Genomic DNA, 18,685 nt, shown 5'->3' with positions numbered 1-18,685 from the left:
GGCCCCCAAAGATCCTTGCACCTGGGATTTATGCCTTTGTGTAATTCTCTCGACAATGATTTTGGGTTGGACTTAGTGATTCACTTCTAACAAATATAGTATGACAGTAGTGACAGAATACCATTTCTGAGCATAGGTTATAAAATACTACACAGTCTTGGGCTCTCTCTCACCCTTGGGGAAGCCAGCTGCTAAACTGTGAAGCAGTCCTATGGGGAAACTCCTGTGGTGGAGAACCTAGGCCTGCCAACGACTTGGAAGTGGATCCCTCTACCCTTCACTGGAGTCTTCAGGTGAGATCTCAGCTCCCAGATGTGCACAGCTTGACCATGAATCAGAGGTGCTCTGCTAAGCTGTACCCAAATTTCTGACCCACAGAAACTTCGAGATAGTAAATGTTTGTTATTTTATGCTGCTAAATTTTGGGGTAATATAGTACTCTGCAATGGATAACTAATACAGTATCTCATCAGACAAATTGTCAGGTTAACTCGATAAAAATGAGAAGTTTCCTACTCAATCTAAAAAACAATAAAATTTATTCTTCATTCTGCTCAATTCTGTAAACTTTTCGGGGGGGGGGGGGGGGGACGGGAATCCTTCTACCTCAGAAATATGGTTACCAAACTCCAAACATTAAAAGAAGAAAAGCTGAAATTGGCTTCGCTATGCAGCAATAAAGTTCATTATTTGTAAAGAAACCTAGGATCCTTGAAAATAAATATTTCACGTAACAAAACAAGTGGAATCAAATTATGTATTTAGTAAGTTAATAAATGCTAAATATACAAAGAACCTAAAAATAAAACAAAATTTAAATGACTGAGGATTAGGATTAAATTTTATCCAATTGATAATATTTAACTGAGTACCCACCATGTGAAAAACTGGAGCCCAGTCACAGAGAAACAAAGAAGAGAGGACAAATTAAGAATTTGCCAAATTTATAACCAAAGTTTGACGACTGAAGCAACTGACAATCCATTGTGACCTTAACAGTATGTGCTTACATTCATATTACTGAAAAGTATGTAAAGAACTGAAAACTGTGCCTACGCACAAAAAAAAGAAAAGAAAAGAAAAACCAAACACTACTTTACTTGAAGAGCAACAGTTGGGCTTTGAGCAATCATTGCCGTTTCTCGTACTTCCCCACCCCCACCTCCCGAATGAAGGTGGGTCACTACGTGGGGTCCCAAGCTGACCCTTACCCCAATGGCCTAGAAACACAAGGAACACACCTGCTCCCGCCTCTTGACACCGATACCCCATTTTAATAAGCCATCATCGCTGTCACTCAGGATGCTTTGCACTGTCATTGGCCCCAAAGTCTTGCTGGCTGGTAAGTTTCTGCCAACTGGCAAGCACTGCTGTCTATATTTCCGAGTAGAAAAGTAGGAGTGTACAGGGAAAAGAGGCAAGAGCTCTGAAATATCTAGGCAGACGCCTGTACCTGAACGACCTGCGATCCCCACCGCCGCCGCGACGAATCGGCCTCTGGACGGGGGCTTTTCGCCAAAAAGAAAATGGCTCAGCCGGGAACTGCTGCCCAGGCCATGGAGAAGTCGGTTCAAACTTGACTTGTTCACGCCAGTGGAGGTGACGGCGGCGATAAGCCCAGAAACAGCACTGAACCCCCACGAACTCAGCGCACCTCAAGCTGCAGCAGCCAGGGCTGCCGACTGTCCGAGTTTTGACGTTTCCTATTGTTGCCGGAAGTGACGTTAGGGTGTCTGAGCCTTAAAGAAAAAGCATTTTTATCCCCGTTGTTGACGATTCGCCATAGATTTCCTGTTTCTCGCTTCGCCCGTAGACACTCTGAGCATCAAAACTAGGCAGACTTCTAATCTGCAGCTTGGAATCGGCCTGGTCTTGCAGAAGGCTCTCAGCGGAGTCAGTCTCCTCGGGGTCCGGATGCACGCGGTGTGGAATCTGCCGCGAGGAATCGCGGAGCTGCGGGGAGCCGGCGGCTTTGAAGGTCTCGCCGCGGTGCGTGGCGGGCTTCCACCCGCGGTTCCAGATACAAACGGTCGGCGCGAGAATCCGGCGCAGGCGTCGGGCCGCAGGGACTCGCTGCTGGAGGCCAGGTGCCCGTGGCTCTCTCTGGTTGCTTATGCTACCTCCCCCGCTCCCCGTTGTGCGGGGCCAGAGGCCTTCGGAGCCCGCTGCTTTGCTCGGCGGCTGCTGGGTGAGCCCGGGGAGCTGGCGAGGCTGCACGTTAGACTGGGCTGGAATCTCCTCTCTCCGCTGCCCTTGCCGAGGCCCAGGGCGGGAGCGAATGACCAGGTCTGCCTTTTCATCCTTTTAAATCAAGCGGAGGGAGGGGAGCCCTAGATATGGCTTGCCGGTATACCCAACTTGTACATCCATTTGTGACAACGATGTAGGAAGAATGGTGGAAGTTCATCCTCTGAGATAAGGTGATTTGTGGTTGGGTAGTTAGTTCTAGACTGGCTGATTTCCTCCTGTTGCATCCTCTGATCTGTGTGAAACGATCTGGCTCCTTGGAAATATTGACTAGAAGGAAGAGATGAAAGTGAATGTTTTCTTGCTCGCATTTCCCTGGTGCAGTATTTCTCCACTTACCTAGAAGACTATTGATTTTTCCCTATGGAAAAAAAAAAAATCAATCGACATTTTGGCTCCGGAATTATGGCTATGTAAGAATCTTTCCAAAATTATCTACAAATCTTGTAACAGTTTTTATATGTGAACACAGCAGTCCTACTGAACTCTATACTTAGCCCTTACTCCCTTTGTTTTTTCCCAATTTTATCGATTCTTTTCCTTTCCCAGACCTTTCTCCCTATCTCTTAGAGCAGTACTTCCCAAATATCTGTAGCGAGAAGTTTCATAAACCTAATTTTTCCTTACCGCTACTCTCTTTATTTTTAATAAACACAATTTTTGGATAATAGATAGAGTTATAAGTCTTGTCACAAACTCTTAGTCATTGATCATAATCGTTGCAATGTGGTTACTTCATTCTGAACAAAAATCACTGAGTTCAGTGGCATTCCTTTGGGAGGCATCATTTAATAACCTCTAACAGCAATGAAATTGAGCTAGATTAAAAATCTTAAACTGCTGTTGTATATCGTTTTCACGATGTGTTGCATACTGAATTCAGTTGAGCAGATCTGACTCGTAGAGAGAGCTCTCTAGAGGAAGCAGTATTGAGACCATTTTTATGGTTAAATCTATTCTACAAGCTGAGTAATGTCTCCTTTTAATTTTCTTTGATAAGAGTTTATAAAGTGAAGATGTTAGATTTTTTTAATGTAATAAGTTGTTTTTCATCTGTTAAAATGTGCATATGCCATAGATTGGCTTCTTTTAATATATAAATTATAGTGTTTTTCAATTTTATAATAGACTTAGTAAAGCCTTTCATGAAAATGTAGAACAGTAGTTATAAGTTTTTTCTATAATACTTACATTTTTTAATCCCTTTATTTGTCTATCCTGTTTTATTACTTATCTCCTTCACCTACAGATCCAAGCTGTACTTGTATATTACTCTTCAAAATATTTATTCTGCTGGTCCTGAAGAGGATGTGTTCCAGGAATATACTTTGTTGTCAGAAATTCCATTACCAGAGGTAGAATAATATGAGACATTGATGTATGTTCCAGGACTTTAGAGAAAGGAAAGATGGAACGATATCGTAAATAAAACAAGATTACATGTCCTAGAAAGATGGAATATACAACTAGAAGGATTAAAGGAAGTCTGTGGGAAGAGATACAATTTATATGAAAGTTATAGAATATCTTAGGGGGAAAAGGTGCCCTTGAAGAATTGTGTTAAGATAGATGAGTCCAGAACTATAAATAAGCTTAGACCTACTATACTGGCCAATGACAATACTTAAGAATATATATTTTTAACAGTTATGGCCAGACGAGTTCCTACTTTATCTTTCCCAGTAAAGTAAAGACTGGTCATGGGAAGTCATTTCTCTTACTGCTTCCATATGTCCATCTATCCCTTAGTCATTCTAAATGATGTTAAATAATGGATAGCATTTTGCAAAACGTAATTTTAGGATTACTTCCTTTTTTTCTAGTTATTTCCTATTTCCCAGTGCCTAAATTCCCTCTGCCTAAAACTGTATGTCGAGTTGAAGTAATTGATAGGCTGAAAAATACTAAAATCCATGCTGCGTGAGTGTGTAAAAAAAAGTACCCAGCTCTTTACTATGTTGATAAAGGAGAGGAGACTTGGAAGAGGAAGATAGCCTTTTCCCAAAGATGGGGTAAGGGTACAGAATTGGGTGTCAAGGGGCTTAAACTAGAAAGCTTAGTAAATTTAGGATTTTTCAAATTGCTAGCCTTATTACCTCTAGTTACATACAGATACAGAGAAGATGTGTAAGGAGAGGATTTGTATTGTGGGAAATTGCTGGAAAGTTGACTAGAGGGTAAAGATTATACTGACTCTGCTTCACCTAATTTATGAATTGTTCTGTTTTGTTTTTAATGTCAATGATTTCATTTTAAAGGAGCTTCATTTCCAAAGGATTCATTACCCAAGGTATTGTCATATATTATTTTTCTTTTATGAAGTATCCATGGACAGTTACAAATAGATATTTTTAAATATGTTATTGAACTTTGCCTTACTGGTTGACTAGACATAGTTTAGAACTCTTTTTCTCTTTCTTGCACAGGTTCTTAATTCTTTATCTATTTATTTATTTCATGAACCTCCTCAGGGAATAACCTTTTTTGAGAACCTAATGAAAGCCTTACCCCATACAATAAAAAGAGTCATTTAAAAATATAATCCATGGTATTTTCTTTGGGATTTAAAAAAATTTATCATTTTATTTAAAATCTCAAGTATTTTTTATGTCTTTCGGTACACAAACATATATACACATATTTCGTTATGTATATTCTTTGAAATTATATTCCTATCTCAGGCCCTATGTATGTCAGCTTTCATAGATACTACCAATAAATTTGCCAAAGTAATTGTACTAATTTACTCTTTCATAGCATTGTTTCAGATCTTTTATAGCCTCACATTTTCCATTTACTTTGTAATTTCTTAATAATTAATGAGATTGAGGGTTTTCACATGTTTACTTGTCTCTAAAGTTCCTGTTCAGGTCTCTTTCCCATTTTTCTATTTAGTTGTCTTTTTCTTATTACTTTGTAGGAATTCATTTACATACTTTAGATGTGAATCTTTTTGTTGGTTCTATATATTTACAGCATCATTTTGCTTATTTTTCCGTTCTCTTAAAGGTGTCTTTTGATGAACAGAAGTTACTAATTTTAATGTGTTTAATTTTATTAGTCACAAGAAATCTTTCTGTACCTGAAACTCATAAAGATTATTCTCTTCTGAAGAGAATGTTATTCTCCAGAAAACCTGGTTGTCTTACATTTTGCATTTAGATCTTTAACAAATCTGGGATTAATTTTGCAAAGGATGTGAGGTATCTTTTTCATTAGGGGTTCAAGATTTATTTGTTCCATCTGGATATCCAGTTGACACAGTACCATTTATGGAAAAAGATCAACCTTTCTCCAGGGCTACTCAGCATCAACTTTGTCATAAATCTAGTGTCAGTATTTGCATGGTCTGTTTCTGAACTCTATTCTGTTCAATTTTTCTATTTGTACATCTTTTCACTAATTCCAAATTTAATTTTATGAGTCTTGATATCCAGTAGTTAAACTCTCCAATTTTGATCTTGTTAGTTATTTTTTATCTTTTGGATTTCTATATAAATTTTAGACTCAACTTGTTAATTTCCACCTAAGAAAAAGTGCAGGGATTTTTTTTTGGGGGGGGGGGGGGTGCGGGGAGGTGGGTGGGGAGAAAGGAATGCATTGAATCTATGGATAAATATTGAGTCTTCCAGTCCTGGATCAAGGTATATATACCTCTTCCATTTAGATCTCCTTTAACATAATAAAGTTTTATGTATTTTGTTTTGTTTTTGTTTTGAGGTCTTATACATCTTTTCTAGATTTATTTACATATTTATGATATTTATTGAGGCCATAGTGAATTAGTTATACATATATAATTTTTTAAACATTTTCTAATTGGGGAATACAGAGAAAAACAATTGATTTTTGTATATTGGCCCTCTATCCAGCAACCCTTCTAAATTCACTTATTTCTTTTGGATTTTCCCATATACAATTTTATGAATAATAGCATTTTTATTTATTCCTTTTTAATCTTTATTTCTTATATTTCTTTCTCTTGCATTTTTTGTACTGTCTACCACCCCTAGTGCAATGTTGGATAGAAATGATGACAAGATAAGCCTGCCTGCATGTACTGAAATGACTATAAGACTTTTATCCTTTTTTAACATATTGAATTATACTGATTTTTTTGTTTTATGTTTTGGATTATAATTTAATACTGTTCAATGAATTTTGTCGTTCAGATTGTTTTAACTTTGACTGCGTAGAGCATCGTTTGGCCCCAGGTGCCCTTTTGATATCTCCCCATCAATATAGGATCGGTTTGTTTGTTTTATGTGTACTTTCTTACTTTCTGGAACTACATAATGATTCAAGTCCATCTTGTATATTTCCTGCCCAGTCATAAATTTGGCCATTTCTCCAGGGAGCCCTAGTTCCTTTTATTGGAGAATAGAATTACACACCGAGACCTGGATGCCAGGTGTGCTCTTTGCTACTGGAGTGCCATTGCTTTTAGTCATTTTCAGCTGGCAGAGAAAGGAAATACATAGTGTATACTAAGCTGTCTACATACACATCTATAAATATTTCAATATGAAACGATCTGTATTAAGCTAACCAAGAATTCATACTGATGTCTCTAAATCTGATCTGTCAGGCATGACTCATTCTAGTCTCCTCCCCTTACTTATCTGTAAATCCCCACTCCAGCAGTGAGAAACCTGGATCCTATTATTTAGCCATCTGTTTACGTTACTCAGACACATATGGCAAACAACTAGAGAACTGTGTTTACGTGCAGTTATTTTGCCTTTCGTCTCACAGGATCCACTGATTTCTAAAGTTACTTAGCACCTTTTTCACTCTTCCCCTTCTGTGAAGTTGTTTCATATATTACTAGTGCAGTTAGATTCTCTCATCACACTCTGCATTTCTTCCTGGGATTTCCCAGCTTCCTAAATGGCTTTTTAAAATTTTGCATAAACTTTTTGTGCTGTACAGTTTTTAAATTTGACAAATGCATAATGTCATGTGCCTACCATTACAGTATTACACAGAATTATTTCACCTCTGCCTAACTAACTGTCTTCCAAAATGGATATACCATTTGCATTCCTACCAGCAATAAATGAGAGTTCCTGTTGCTCCAAATCCTCATAAGCATTTAGTATTATCAGTTTTTTGGATTCTAGCCATTATAATAGGTGTGTAGTGGTATCGTTTTTTTTTTTTTTTAATGTACCATTACCTAATGATACTTGATGTAGAGCATCTTCTCTTATATGTTTATTTACCACCGATATACTTTGGTGAGATATATGTTGAGATGTTCTGCCCATTTTTTAATTGGGTGGTTTGTTTCTTACTCTTTAAGAGTTCCTTATGTATTTTGGAAACAAGTCTCTTATTCATTCAGTAGAGAATTTAAATATTCTTTCTCTGTCTTTTTATTCTCTTAACAGTGTCTTTTGTGGAACAAAGTTTTTAATTTTAATGAAGTACAACATCAATTTTTTTAATTCATGGATTATGCTCTGATATTATCTAAAAACTCATTGTTAAACCCAGAGAAGAAGAGAGATAGTTTCGCAGCTTAGTTATATCTGAGAATGGGGAGCGAAAGTAGAAATCTAGGGTTTAGCAGCTCCTTATATGTACTTTCACATAATCATCCTTATTTTAATCCCTCTGGTCTTACCCCTCAGCCTCCCAGAACCCTAAGGGGCCCCTCATTTCTGAACTTATTTTGCTGTTGTTGGTTTCCTTCTGAACAGGCAGCTGGGATTGGCCTGTGTCTGCTTTGCAGGATTGGTTATCACTCATCCATCTGCTCTCCATCTTCCAAAATTTTGTTAATACCTCTTCTGTCATATAAAATCCCCTCTAGTTCTGTTTGCCCTGGTGAGCATATGTGGCTTTTAATCATTTACTTTCATTTAGCGATGCCTAAAAAAGGGAAATGAAGATAACATGCATTTAATCTGCTGTATTTTACCAGCTAAACCCTGAATATATATATTTTAATTCATCTATTTTTATTTTTAAGCAAAGGACCTGATTGGCAACTGTGTGAGGTCAGAGCCCTGGGTATAATGGCTAAATCTGTATTACATTTGTCTTCGTTTTTTACTGATTTTATTATATAGCCTTTATAAGCATCTAAAATAATCATGGATGAGATTATTTCAGGTTGATGGATCTTCTCAAATGTTACTAGATATTACTAGACCAATAGGAAAAATAAGAAGATAAATATGGTAAATGCCTATAGGAAATAGGAACAAAATAGAATAGAGAAGCTTCAGATAGTCACAGACTTAACCAGATTTTTTTGGATTTTTACTTTTAGGTGAAAATCAGATTATTGCAAAAGCTGGAACTGAATGTAATGTTAAATAATGGCAACAGGTGACTTAAAGAGAAGCTTACGGAACCTAGAACAAGTTCTTCGCTCACTAAATTATCCTCAAGAGGTGGATTGTATAGGGTATGCTGTAGTATCATACTTATTTGTATTCTTTTTGATAATGATTTGAGATAATAGTTGACATGGTGAAAGTATTTGGAGATTTTATGTGGGTGCTTTTAAAATTTTCCTTGAAATGACTAAAATATTTTAGAAAGCAGGATATTAGAATTACAGGAGTTTGTTTTAAGTATGAATTAATGAAAACAGTCCAACTCAAGAGATTTTAAACACCTTTTAGAAGTAGCAGCACAGTATACGTCATTATAAAGTATGGTCTCTGTACAACTTTTAAACTCGTAGAAATATAATGAATTGGATTAGTTATATAATATACCACCCTCTCACATTCAGTTGGGTGATATTTCTCTTTGATTTGAAAGACAATAAATAGTAATAGTTAATAGATTTCTCATGATAACTGACACCATGCCTTTTCCAGCCCTGTTTTCCTCATCTGTAACTTAGAATTCATAATTTTTTGCCTTTGCAGGTTTGTGGTAAAAGACAAATGAGATAACAACTGTTTCCGAAAGCATAAAGTGTGCTTGAGCACTGTAAGAGGATACATTTGTTTTATTAGAAAAGGAATTAGATTGAATAAGGCTAAACTATAGTAATTTTGCTAGACTGGTTTAGAGTAAGGAATGGAAATCTAAAGGGTCTTGTGCATTACTTGATTATTATGGCTCTAGTTTTGTTGCAAATTATTGATAACAATTCTTATATTTACCTGAGTATCCAAGTTTATGGAATTATGCTCATTAAAATCTTTCTTTTTTTCCCAACAGCTTGGTAAAGGGAGATACAGCAGCATCTTTGCCCATCATCAGCTATTCCCTGACTTCATATTCACCTTATGTAGCAGAACTTCTGGTGGAATCCAATATAGAGCTCATAGCAAAGAATGACTTGCGCTTTATAGATACTGTCTATAAGGTAATGTTGAGTTTATGAAACCAATAATTGTTTTAGAAGTCATCGATGGTTTTTTAAGATTGTTTTTATGACTCCTTAAATATATGCGGCATGTATAGATGACAGTATTTTCATATGCATTTATCTCACTTAAATGCAGTTCCCATTACAATCAAGATATGATTCAAGTTTGCTTTATGTTTTATACTCCATTAAATATGACAACTGGTAAACATTTGTCTTTGGTTATCATTTGCTCCTTTTATATCAAGTTTTAGTAAAATTTGGTATGCTAGTGGAACTTAGAGGGAAATATGGTTTTATTGAGTAAAGTGTGTGGTTCATAGAATTATAATTTAGAGTTGTTTGTAAGAAGGAACTACGGCCTTAATGGAGATTTTATGTGCCTTGTGGTCTGGGGCCTTGTCTTACACGTACCTGAGAATTTACACGTGTATACTGAACTTAATTTCATATTTGATTTGATTTTTAAACTTAATTTCATATTTGATTTCTTATTAATTTTTGCTCAAGTCCTATAGTTTTCTTAAACTTTTTAAAAAATAATAAAACCCATTTATCAAATCAAATATTTTTCTTTTTTTAAGGAGAAAGTTGCATCTGATGAAATGGGAGCTTTTACGTGTAGATTCTCTGTTTAATCTTCCTTTTCTCTGCCTGCGGAAGCCTAAGACATACTTCTAAGAACTCCTAGGGTTCCAGAGTAGGTTTTAAAAATTACTGGTCTAGTCTATTTCTCTCATTTTACAAATGAAAAATGAAACTCAGAGGCCTACTGAGTTATCTAAAAAATCGTGTAGTAGAAGAATTATGAACAGATAGAATTATGGTTTTCTGACGTCTGTATGGTATTTTTTATTCTATGTGAACTAAGGAGTATGTCTAGTACCTATGAGGATATCTGAACTTTTTGATCATTGGCTAGGTTTTGTCATCTCTCCGGACAGCCATCTATTTATTCTCTGGTGCATCCCTAGCCACCTGTTTTCTATCTGGATGCCTCTCCTACCTGGTCATGACTCACACACCATCCCTACAAATCTCTTTAGTACTCTTTATTTTGTGGCTTGGTCCTCCTTCTCCTCTCAAAAATGGCATTACATTCTTGACCAGGTGGCCATTTATTATGTTGGATATTCAAAAGAAATTGCTCCCAATTTTATGTTGACCTGTTCCCTCTTTACAGCTTCTTCGTGATCAATTTAATTATAAACCAATCTTGACAAAAAAGCAGTTTCTTCAATGTGGATTTGCAGAGTGGAAAATCCAAATTGTTTGTGATATTTTAAACTGTGTGATGAAAAAGCACAAGGAGTTGAGTAGTCTTGACAAGGTAATTTTCTTAATAGAGTTTAACTTATGCTAAGTGTCCAGTATTTTAATGTATAAAATTAATACCTTAGACAGCAAATTAATACATGATACGATTACTGCATTATTCTCAGGTTTGGGTAACTTTATAATACCTGATGTTTGCTTTAAATACTAGTCACTTATTTTCAAACATTGGACTTGGAGCTATGAGTCCTAAACTAACAGTTCAAACAGTACATTTTTATCACTTCTTAGTTTTCAAAAGACATATAGTTTCCTTAACTCTCATTATTTGGCAGTCATATTTCATATGAAAATTTAAATGATAATAGAATTTAAATATACATCATGCTGTCACACAGAACTTTTTACATCTTAATACTTTTTTTTTTTTTAGATTCCATCACAACAGAGAAAGAAAATCAGTTCTGTTAAGTCAGAAACTTCTTCAAGCATTGAGAAGACATCTATAGAACCTGTTGGCATTGATATCACTGGCAGGTTTATGACTTCAGGAAAGGTAGAAAAATAACAAAGAAAGTGTGTCATAGTATTAAGAGTCACCTACCTAATTAATCCAATGTACAAGGTTCAATTTTCTAACTAGCAACTGGTGAAACAGTCTAGTCGGATATTACACTATAAGAATTTTTAACAATGCATATCATATGTTATCTGGGGAACGTTCCTAAAGTTATAAGAAGGTAGAAACGTAGAATTGAATAAGCTTTCTCTTTATATCTCTAATTCCTGTTTCTGCCTAGTTTCCCAGATAGAAGAGCAATGATTTAGGAAGGTTATATTATGTGGTCAAGAACATTTACTCTTAATTATATATCTGGTCTTCCTAAAACATGGGAACATGTGAAGAACATACTATTAGTTATAGGTTATGATGATTCACTTACCTGTGTTCATATTTCAGGAGTGTGAAGTAAACAATGCTTAATATAGTTCCTAAACCTATAATCTGGTTTGGGTTAGTGTTTTGAATATTTTGTCTTTGTCAACAGGTAACTTCTCTTCCCTTAACTGCTTCAGGTACCCGTGGCTAAATGAGTCCTGTGGGAATGCACAGTTGGGCCCAATGCCTTACTTTCAGGACTTCCCTTTGCCATTATTCAGTTTGAGTTGGTAGCTGAAGGTCTGATATTTCGTGGTTCATTGAATAGAAAAAAAAATTGTCACGAGTCCTATTTACAGAGCAATTTCCTGATTATTTATATGTGAATTATATGGTAACTTGTTTAAGTAACTTTGTATTATGGAACATTTCAAATATTTATAAAAGTACTCATTCTGTTTCAGCAATTTGTCAACATTTTGCTAATCTTGTTTCATCTTTATTATAACTACTTTTCCCAACATCTTTCCTCCCAAATCAGAAACAATTTGAAACAAATCCCAGACATAATTGAAGAGCTATTTCAATATTTTTCTAATATATAAGAGTGCTTTAAAAAATCTTAATTCAATCCTTTTTCATTCTTAAGTGCGATAATTAAGTTCGCGCTCTTGTTGAGATGTGCCTCCCTCAAACCTTGTTATGACATCAGCACATTGCGTATCTGACATGAAGAGTGAAAAAAATCAAAACCACAAATTTTATCATCCACCTAAAATAATAATATTAATAGCTTAATTAATAATGTTTAATATATACATTGTATGTGGTAATTTAAACTTTCGTAAATCTTAAAGGGAACATAGGATGTTCTTTTGCAAAAATACTATGTGTGTGTTTCAAATAGTTATGTGAGGAAATAATTATGTGAAGCAACTCTGACATATTTTTGTCTATGCAGAAGAAAGCTCTAGTGATCCGTCACCTGTATAATGAAGATGGTGCGAACATTCCTGAAGATACGTTAAGTACAGTAACAGACGTTAATGAAGCATTTGATGTGTGTGACTTAAAGGATACTGAAATAAAGATTCATGAAGAAAAGGTCCCTGAAATCAAGTCTGAGCAACAAGTAAGAATGTTATTCTTCTTTGACAGATGCTGACGTTTCTTACTTTGATGTATATATCTAAAGCATATTTTTTTAGCACATATTTAAAGCACATAAACTTTAGAATATCTCTAGATTGGGAATTATGAATCATGACACATTACCATTATTACCATTACTTAAGAATCAGTAAGTCTTGCTGAACATAGTTCAGCAGATATTATTTGCTGCTTACGTTCCGGCTACTGGGGTAGATGCTCTGAGTAGCTCTGAGTAATGCTAGATGTTACGGGAATTTACGGTTTAGTGAGACAGTGAGGTACTACTTTGTACAGAGAAGGTTCCTATCATCTGTTCTCTGTATCGATGAATGGAAAAATTGGTACCCTGCTGCTTTTCCCTGTTCCTTTTTGGGCTCTTGCTGTTTTTTTCCCTCCTCTCTTAGAGTAACTTTTCTGTTCCTTTATTGCCACAGACCCTGTTATATTGTCTAACCTTTACTGCTTCTCCTAAAGTTCACTTTTCTTTCCTCTGTGTCTTGTGACTGCTGTATGTCTTAGTATACAGTTGGCATGTATAAAAACTACCAGATGGCCATTAGGCTTATTTCCTGTTTATAGCAAACTGAACAGTTTCAATGCACTGTCATTTCTTGGTCATTTCCTCTTAGCTTTGGGCTAGGTGTTGTTACAAGAAGCAATTAGTGACACTTATTGTACTACCCTACCTAGTGTTGTTCTAAGAGTCGTATGCAGATTAATTTATTTAATCTTCACAAGAACCATATGAAGTAGGTACTGTTCTTTTTTAAACAAGAAAATTGGGGCATCAAGGTCATACATCTGAGATGAGCTTATATGTGTGTCCATCTAAGCGGTCTACCTCTTTGTCATGCTGTACTGCCTCTTGTAACTGTTGAAATAACACAATGGAAATGGGATTACTTGGCTTTTAAAGGAATTTCAGTTTGTGTAATATTATTTTTTTATCTTTCTAATCATTTTAGGATATGAAAGTTAATCTTGAGATTACCATACTACAGACTATGCTTGCCGAATGTCAAGAAAAGCTCAAGAAACTGACTCAGATAGAGAGTAGATTAGACTCTTTGGAAGAAAAAATGAAAGGAAAAGTGATGGTAAATGAAAAATCCTGGACTAATCTTCTAAGTCGTGTCACTCTTCTTGAAACAGAATTGCTTTTGTCCAAAAAGGTATTTTTTTTTCCCTTAACATTTATAGGATACCTCAGATATAGTGAAGTTTCTATCATTGTTGTGTGTATATGTTTTTTGGAAATGCTAAATAAGAGAATATTTAGGTAATGGGAAAATGTTTAGTGGGAATGATGCAGCCTGTTCTGCTGCTCTTGTAGCTATTATTTCTCTCCTCATCAAATAAGATAATCTGACCATTCAGTTTTGAATAAATTGAGCTTTTAGAGCTGTTAATACTTCAGGTATTTAAAATGAGGGAAAATAACATTTGATTTTGTTTATGTAAAGCTTGAAATTATTTTATATCCTCTAGTAGTAAAAATGATGTGTTTTACAGACTGAAGAAAAAATTGGCAGGAAAGAAAAAATTAAAATTAGAATTACCTGTTCTCATTTACTTCAATTAAATTGTGCATTTTATAGAGACAGTTAATGAGAAGTTTGTGTCTTTACTCAGGATTTCAATTTCTGGTCCTACTGTATCTTTTCTTCCTAAAAAGTAAAGTTAGTAGATTCAAGAAGGTTGCTATCAGATTCTACATTTAAAAGATAATTTCTTATATGCAGGGATATTTATTGCTTTCCATATAAAATACTTAAAAATATTCAAACATCATGTTGTCTTTATATTTCATGCTTAGCAGTAAGACTATAAAATGAGAACATTTTTCTTTTCATTCTAAATACTAAATTATATTACTCTAGAATGATGAATATGTAGAGTTGAATGAAATGAATGAAGACTATGCTTCTAGTAGTGACATCGATATTCTAAAACCTGGTAAGTTCTTGTAGTATTAATATTGGTGGTATCATTAGGAGTTTAGAAAAATGATTTTTATGGGTATTTGGTAATCCTAAGCCTATATTTTAGAAACTGCAAAGCTCCTAGGAACAAAGAAAATGTTGAATCTACAGACTGCTGAAGCCGAGGATCGCTAAAGAAGCCAGCTTACATATCTAACAGGACATAGTGGCTGAGTGAACAAAATTGCAAACTTTTAGAGATGTTTTACCCTTTGAATTGCTAAGTGTTGTAGAATAATAAAAATAGACCTCCAAAGTTTCTAATTTAAACTTAAAGAGTAGCTTTCACGTATGTAAATAATAGATGTAAGAGAAGAAAGTGTATTTGTCAGTAACCTGTAAACAGCTGACGGCCTGCTCAAAGAGCTAGATATGGCTAGTCTTCAAAGTTGTTCCATGTAATCTTGATCCATGAGCTCAGACAATTAGATCAAGAGTAGACACTTAATCCAGAGAATAGCAATACGAAAGGTATCAAGTCGAATCATTTTGTCTTCCTTGTGAATTCAGAATTAGGACACCAAGCATAAGTCAGTCAAAGGATGTTGAGCTTGGGCTGGGCTGGCCATTTTGTCCAAGTTCGTGGTGTGAGTAAGCAGAGGAATGGAGCAAATAGGCAAGAGAAGTAGACAAAAGAGACTGGCTCTATGAGAGATGAAAGTAAAAGTTTCTAGTTGTTTCAGTCCTCATGTGGTAATACTTTGTTCCCTAATTGAGGTTGTCTGTGTAGGATTATAATAAAACTGTCTTTATGTAAACCAGTTTAAATGATTGTCTGATTTTTTTTTTCCCTGGGCCTTGTTTTTGCAGCCAGATGGTCCCCAAGCCTGTTGATTGATTTGACAGGAACATGTCTTATCTGTGATATTCTGTAATTAATTTAGTTGTAGGAAAGATTTGCCGTCATTTTGTTGAATAAATGATACCGGAAGTGGAAAGTTGTTCAATTATTTAGGAAATCTAGGAACCTTGAATGTTAACCATTATTTTTTCTACACACATCAACTCAGGATAGACTGTTTCTTGATTTTTAAAAAGTTTATATAGTTTTAGTATTAGTTGCCAGCATTTTAAGAAAAGTGTATACATGAGTCAGTAGCTTATATTTAAAATATTTAAAATATTTTGAAATAAATTAATAACTTGACTAATTAATTGCTATCATGATAAAGATAGTTTTGCCTTTTATAATTATTATTGGCCAGTTTTAACATCCATCTTTATATATAGGTTATTATCTTAGAAGAATATTAAAAACTCACCCATATCTATACTAGTAGTCATTTTGTATTAGAATATTGTTTGTTTTCTTTAATATATGCATAAAATGTTTAGATATTTAACTCTACTGTGAAAAGAAAAGATAACCTAAAAATTTATTTCTCCACAGACAGAAAAAGCAAAGAGAAAGAAGCAAGTATTCCTCTGTCCCCTGGGTATAGTACATTGTTAGCAGATTCAACCCCTAGGACCTCAACTATTCATTACTGTGGTTTGAAAGATATTTCAGAGGTAAGAAAAACTGGCAACTGCCTAGGCAATATCCTTTCTAAGGTCAGGAGAACAAGCAAGCATTAGATTTAGTTGTAGAGGTCATTGGCAAGAAGAGTGAAACTGTGCAAGTCTTAATCTCTCATAAAAATTCTTTTGATAAGTAAACAGTACCTAATACAATGTTCTAGACTATGTTTTATATGTTCAAAGTCCATCTTTGATGATGGTTTCCTTTGAGAAATCGCCTAAATTTGTTGCTTTTTAAATTAAAGGAAACAACAATCCAGAAAATGGAAAGGATGAAAAAAATGTAAGTAACAGAAAGGGGCAACAGAAATTCATTTCTCTATAGGGAATTGTATTGGGTTACAGTATATATAGAATGTGCATATGTGTTTCAAACCTTAAAGGTCTCTCAATCAGGTGTGGAATTTCCTTCAGGACTCAAGTGGATAATAAATCCACCTATAGTTATGTGTTTGTGAGATGAGTCACTGTTTTGGTTTCCAGCAAGCGATGTAAAACATTGTTAATGGAATTAATTACAGATTAAAGAGGGCAGAGATATTTTTGGTTGATAGTTAACCAAGAGTGTTATCTCTTTTTGATAACTGATTTACTAAAATATTAAATAATATATGTGGGTGGATGGTTTTGGAGACATTTTAAGCATGGCGAAAGTATTGCTAATCTTTTTCAGAAAGTTGTTGATAAGATTATACAAAAAATGATAGTTTATATCTAGAGAGCAGTGGAAAGGAACTATGGAATTGCATTTAAATTATTATGCAGCCTACTATAAAAAACTATGATATTTTTGAAATTTGGGAAGTACTGAACTAACATACACTTCAAGAAATTAAAGTCTCCTAATTGACTCTAGTTTTTATTCTTCCTCTCTGGCCATAGTATACTTAATTTATTAACAGTAACTATACCTATAAATAATAAAAATATTGATATTTATCTTAGGCTCAAAAGCATAATTTCAACAACTTAAATCCTATGTCTCATTATGATATTTATATACTTAATTTATTATTTATTTATTATTTTTCAGGTTTGAAGAAACTGCAGAGTTACTGAAAGGTCCAAATCACTAATTACAGAATTTTCTACGTGAACTTCTCTAGGACTTTGGCTACTGTACATGTTGTATATTTTAGGAATTTTCTATAAATTTCAATATACTGCAATCTTTTTATTAAGAATTTTAATTCCATTTGGTATCTGAGCTCTTTGATTCAATATTGAATAAATACTTAAATATTTTTACACTACAATTATACTGCTTTACTCTGTTTTCCTTTTCTTAGGAAAGCTTATGTGCCAGTACATTTCTTTTACAGAGTGAAGTCATTCCAGCGCTGTATTTTTGTGTTGACATTTGTTGGCAGTGTGCTAAGTAATATGTTTTCTAAAGTACAGGCTTCAGGACCATAGTTTACATCCTGTTGGAAATACTCCAACTGGGACTTGCATATTGTACCCCGGAGGCCGTTGTACATACCATCACGCCGTCTGTACTGATGAATATGTTGTAATGAAAAGTTAAGAATGCTCATTGAAAATAAAATAAAACAAAAACACAATGATTTCATGCTTAGTCAAAAAGCAGCAACACATTTTCAGTTAACATTGAGAAAGTAAGTGTATGATTCTCCTTTGGTATTTAGAAGCAGGTCAGAAAGTTCACTGTGAAAAATGTGTTGAGTATTTTAGTGCTCTATTCTGTAACACATTTTAAGACCAGATTTTAAGCACAGACACAGATGGTGGCCGTCAACTATTACAAGATACACAGTGATTTTTTTTTTTAAGTGATGGGAAGTAATATATTTTTCTGGAGACAGAAAAAGTCTTAGATAAAGTTAAATCAAGAGAAAAATGAAATCATTTAAAATTACTAAATAAGTTATCTTTTTAAACTTTATAATAAAAAAAATGTATAATCATCCTGGGTAGTCATTAAGAAAGTTGATTCCATTATTTGGGAGGAAAAAAAAGAAAGTATTTTTTTTTTTATTATTTAGTTAATCTGATATAATTTATTTATTCATCTGTTTATATTATATATGTATAATTTGAAATTTATCACATGAAATATTAACATTAAGCGAAAATTCTAAGCAGAAGTAACTTAAAGCATTTATAGTATTCTAATTATGCTTAGTCCTTAGACTCGAAAATTATGAAAATATGAAATACAGTCTTGCATTTAGTAGAGTTTCAGTAAATATTTCTAGAACAAATTCAGTTAGCTTTGTGTTTTCAATTACAGTAAATTTATAGAAATCAAGAGTTTAGAATTATAAA

At 34.3% G+C, this 18,685-nt stretch overlaps 2 protein-coding genes and 1 non-coding gene across 13 annotated transcripts in view; 2 read left to right on the top strand and 1 right to left on the bottom strand.

Annotated features, from left to right (window-relative positions):
* Positions 1-2,311, bottom strand: part of FBXO8 (F-box protein 8) — a 36,815-nt gene extending 34,504 nt beyond the window's left edge. Inside the window, exon 1 of the mRNA XM_016120103.2 lies at positions 1,454-2,311. The gene's annotated coding sequence lies outside the window, so the exon portion shown is untranslated. The remainder of the gene's footprint in view (positions 1-1,453) is intronic.
* Positions 2,062-17,961, top strand: CEP44 (centrosomal protein 44). Of its 11 annotated transcripts, none has more exons than XM_036233605.1 (12): positions 2,177-2,286; positions 3,497-4,537; positions 8,528-8,665; positions 9,436-9,583; positions 10,770-10,916; positions 11,295-11,417; positions 12,703-12,873; positions 13,859-14,065; positions 14,774-14,849; positions 16,266-16,387; positions 16,642-16,679; positions 17,430-17,961. In XM_036233605.1, the coding sequence occupies exons 3-12, from the start codon at positions 8,577-8,579 to the stop codon at positions 17,470-17,472; spliced, it is 1,164 nt and encodes a 387-aa protein (XP_036089498.1). In that variant the 5' UTR covers positions 2,177-2,286; positions 3,497-4,537; positions 8,528-8,576; the 3' UTR covers positions 17,473-17,961. The 11 variants fall into 11 exon arrangements, 10 of the variants coding, with proteins under 10 accessions (XP_015975585.2, XP_015975580.2, XP_036089498.1 ...); XM_016120098.2 differs by having other exon boundaries at positions 2,191-2,286; positions 4,506-4,537; XM_016120095.2 differs by lacking the exon at positions 2,177-2,286 and adding an exon at positions 2,308-2,420 and having other exon boundaries at positions 4,506-4,537.
* LOC118612526 lies at positions 12,372-12,471 on the top strand. The gene has a single exon (XR_004955055.1). It is a non-coding gene; the product is annotated as a small nucleolar RNA U13 (small nucleolar RNA).
* Positions 17,962-18,685: the final 724 nt, after the last annotated feature.

Source organism: Rousettus aegyptiacus, unplaced genomic scaffold, assembly GCF_014176215.1.
Source record: "Rousettus aegyptiacus isolate mRouAeg1 unplaced genomic scaffold, mRouAeg1.p scaffold_m13_p_16, whole genome shotgun sequence".
Taxonomy (NCBI): Eukaryota; Metazoa; Chordata; class Mammalia; order Chiroptera; family Pteropodidae; genus Rousettus; species Rousettus aegyptiacus.
Note: the sequence above shows the minus strand (reverse complement) of the source record. Positions and strands in the feature narration are given on the sequence as shown.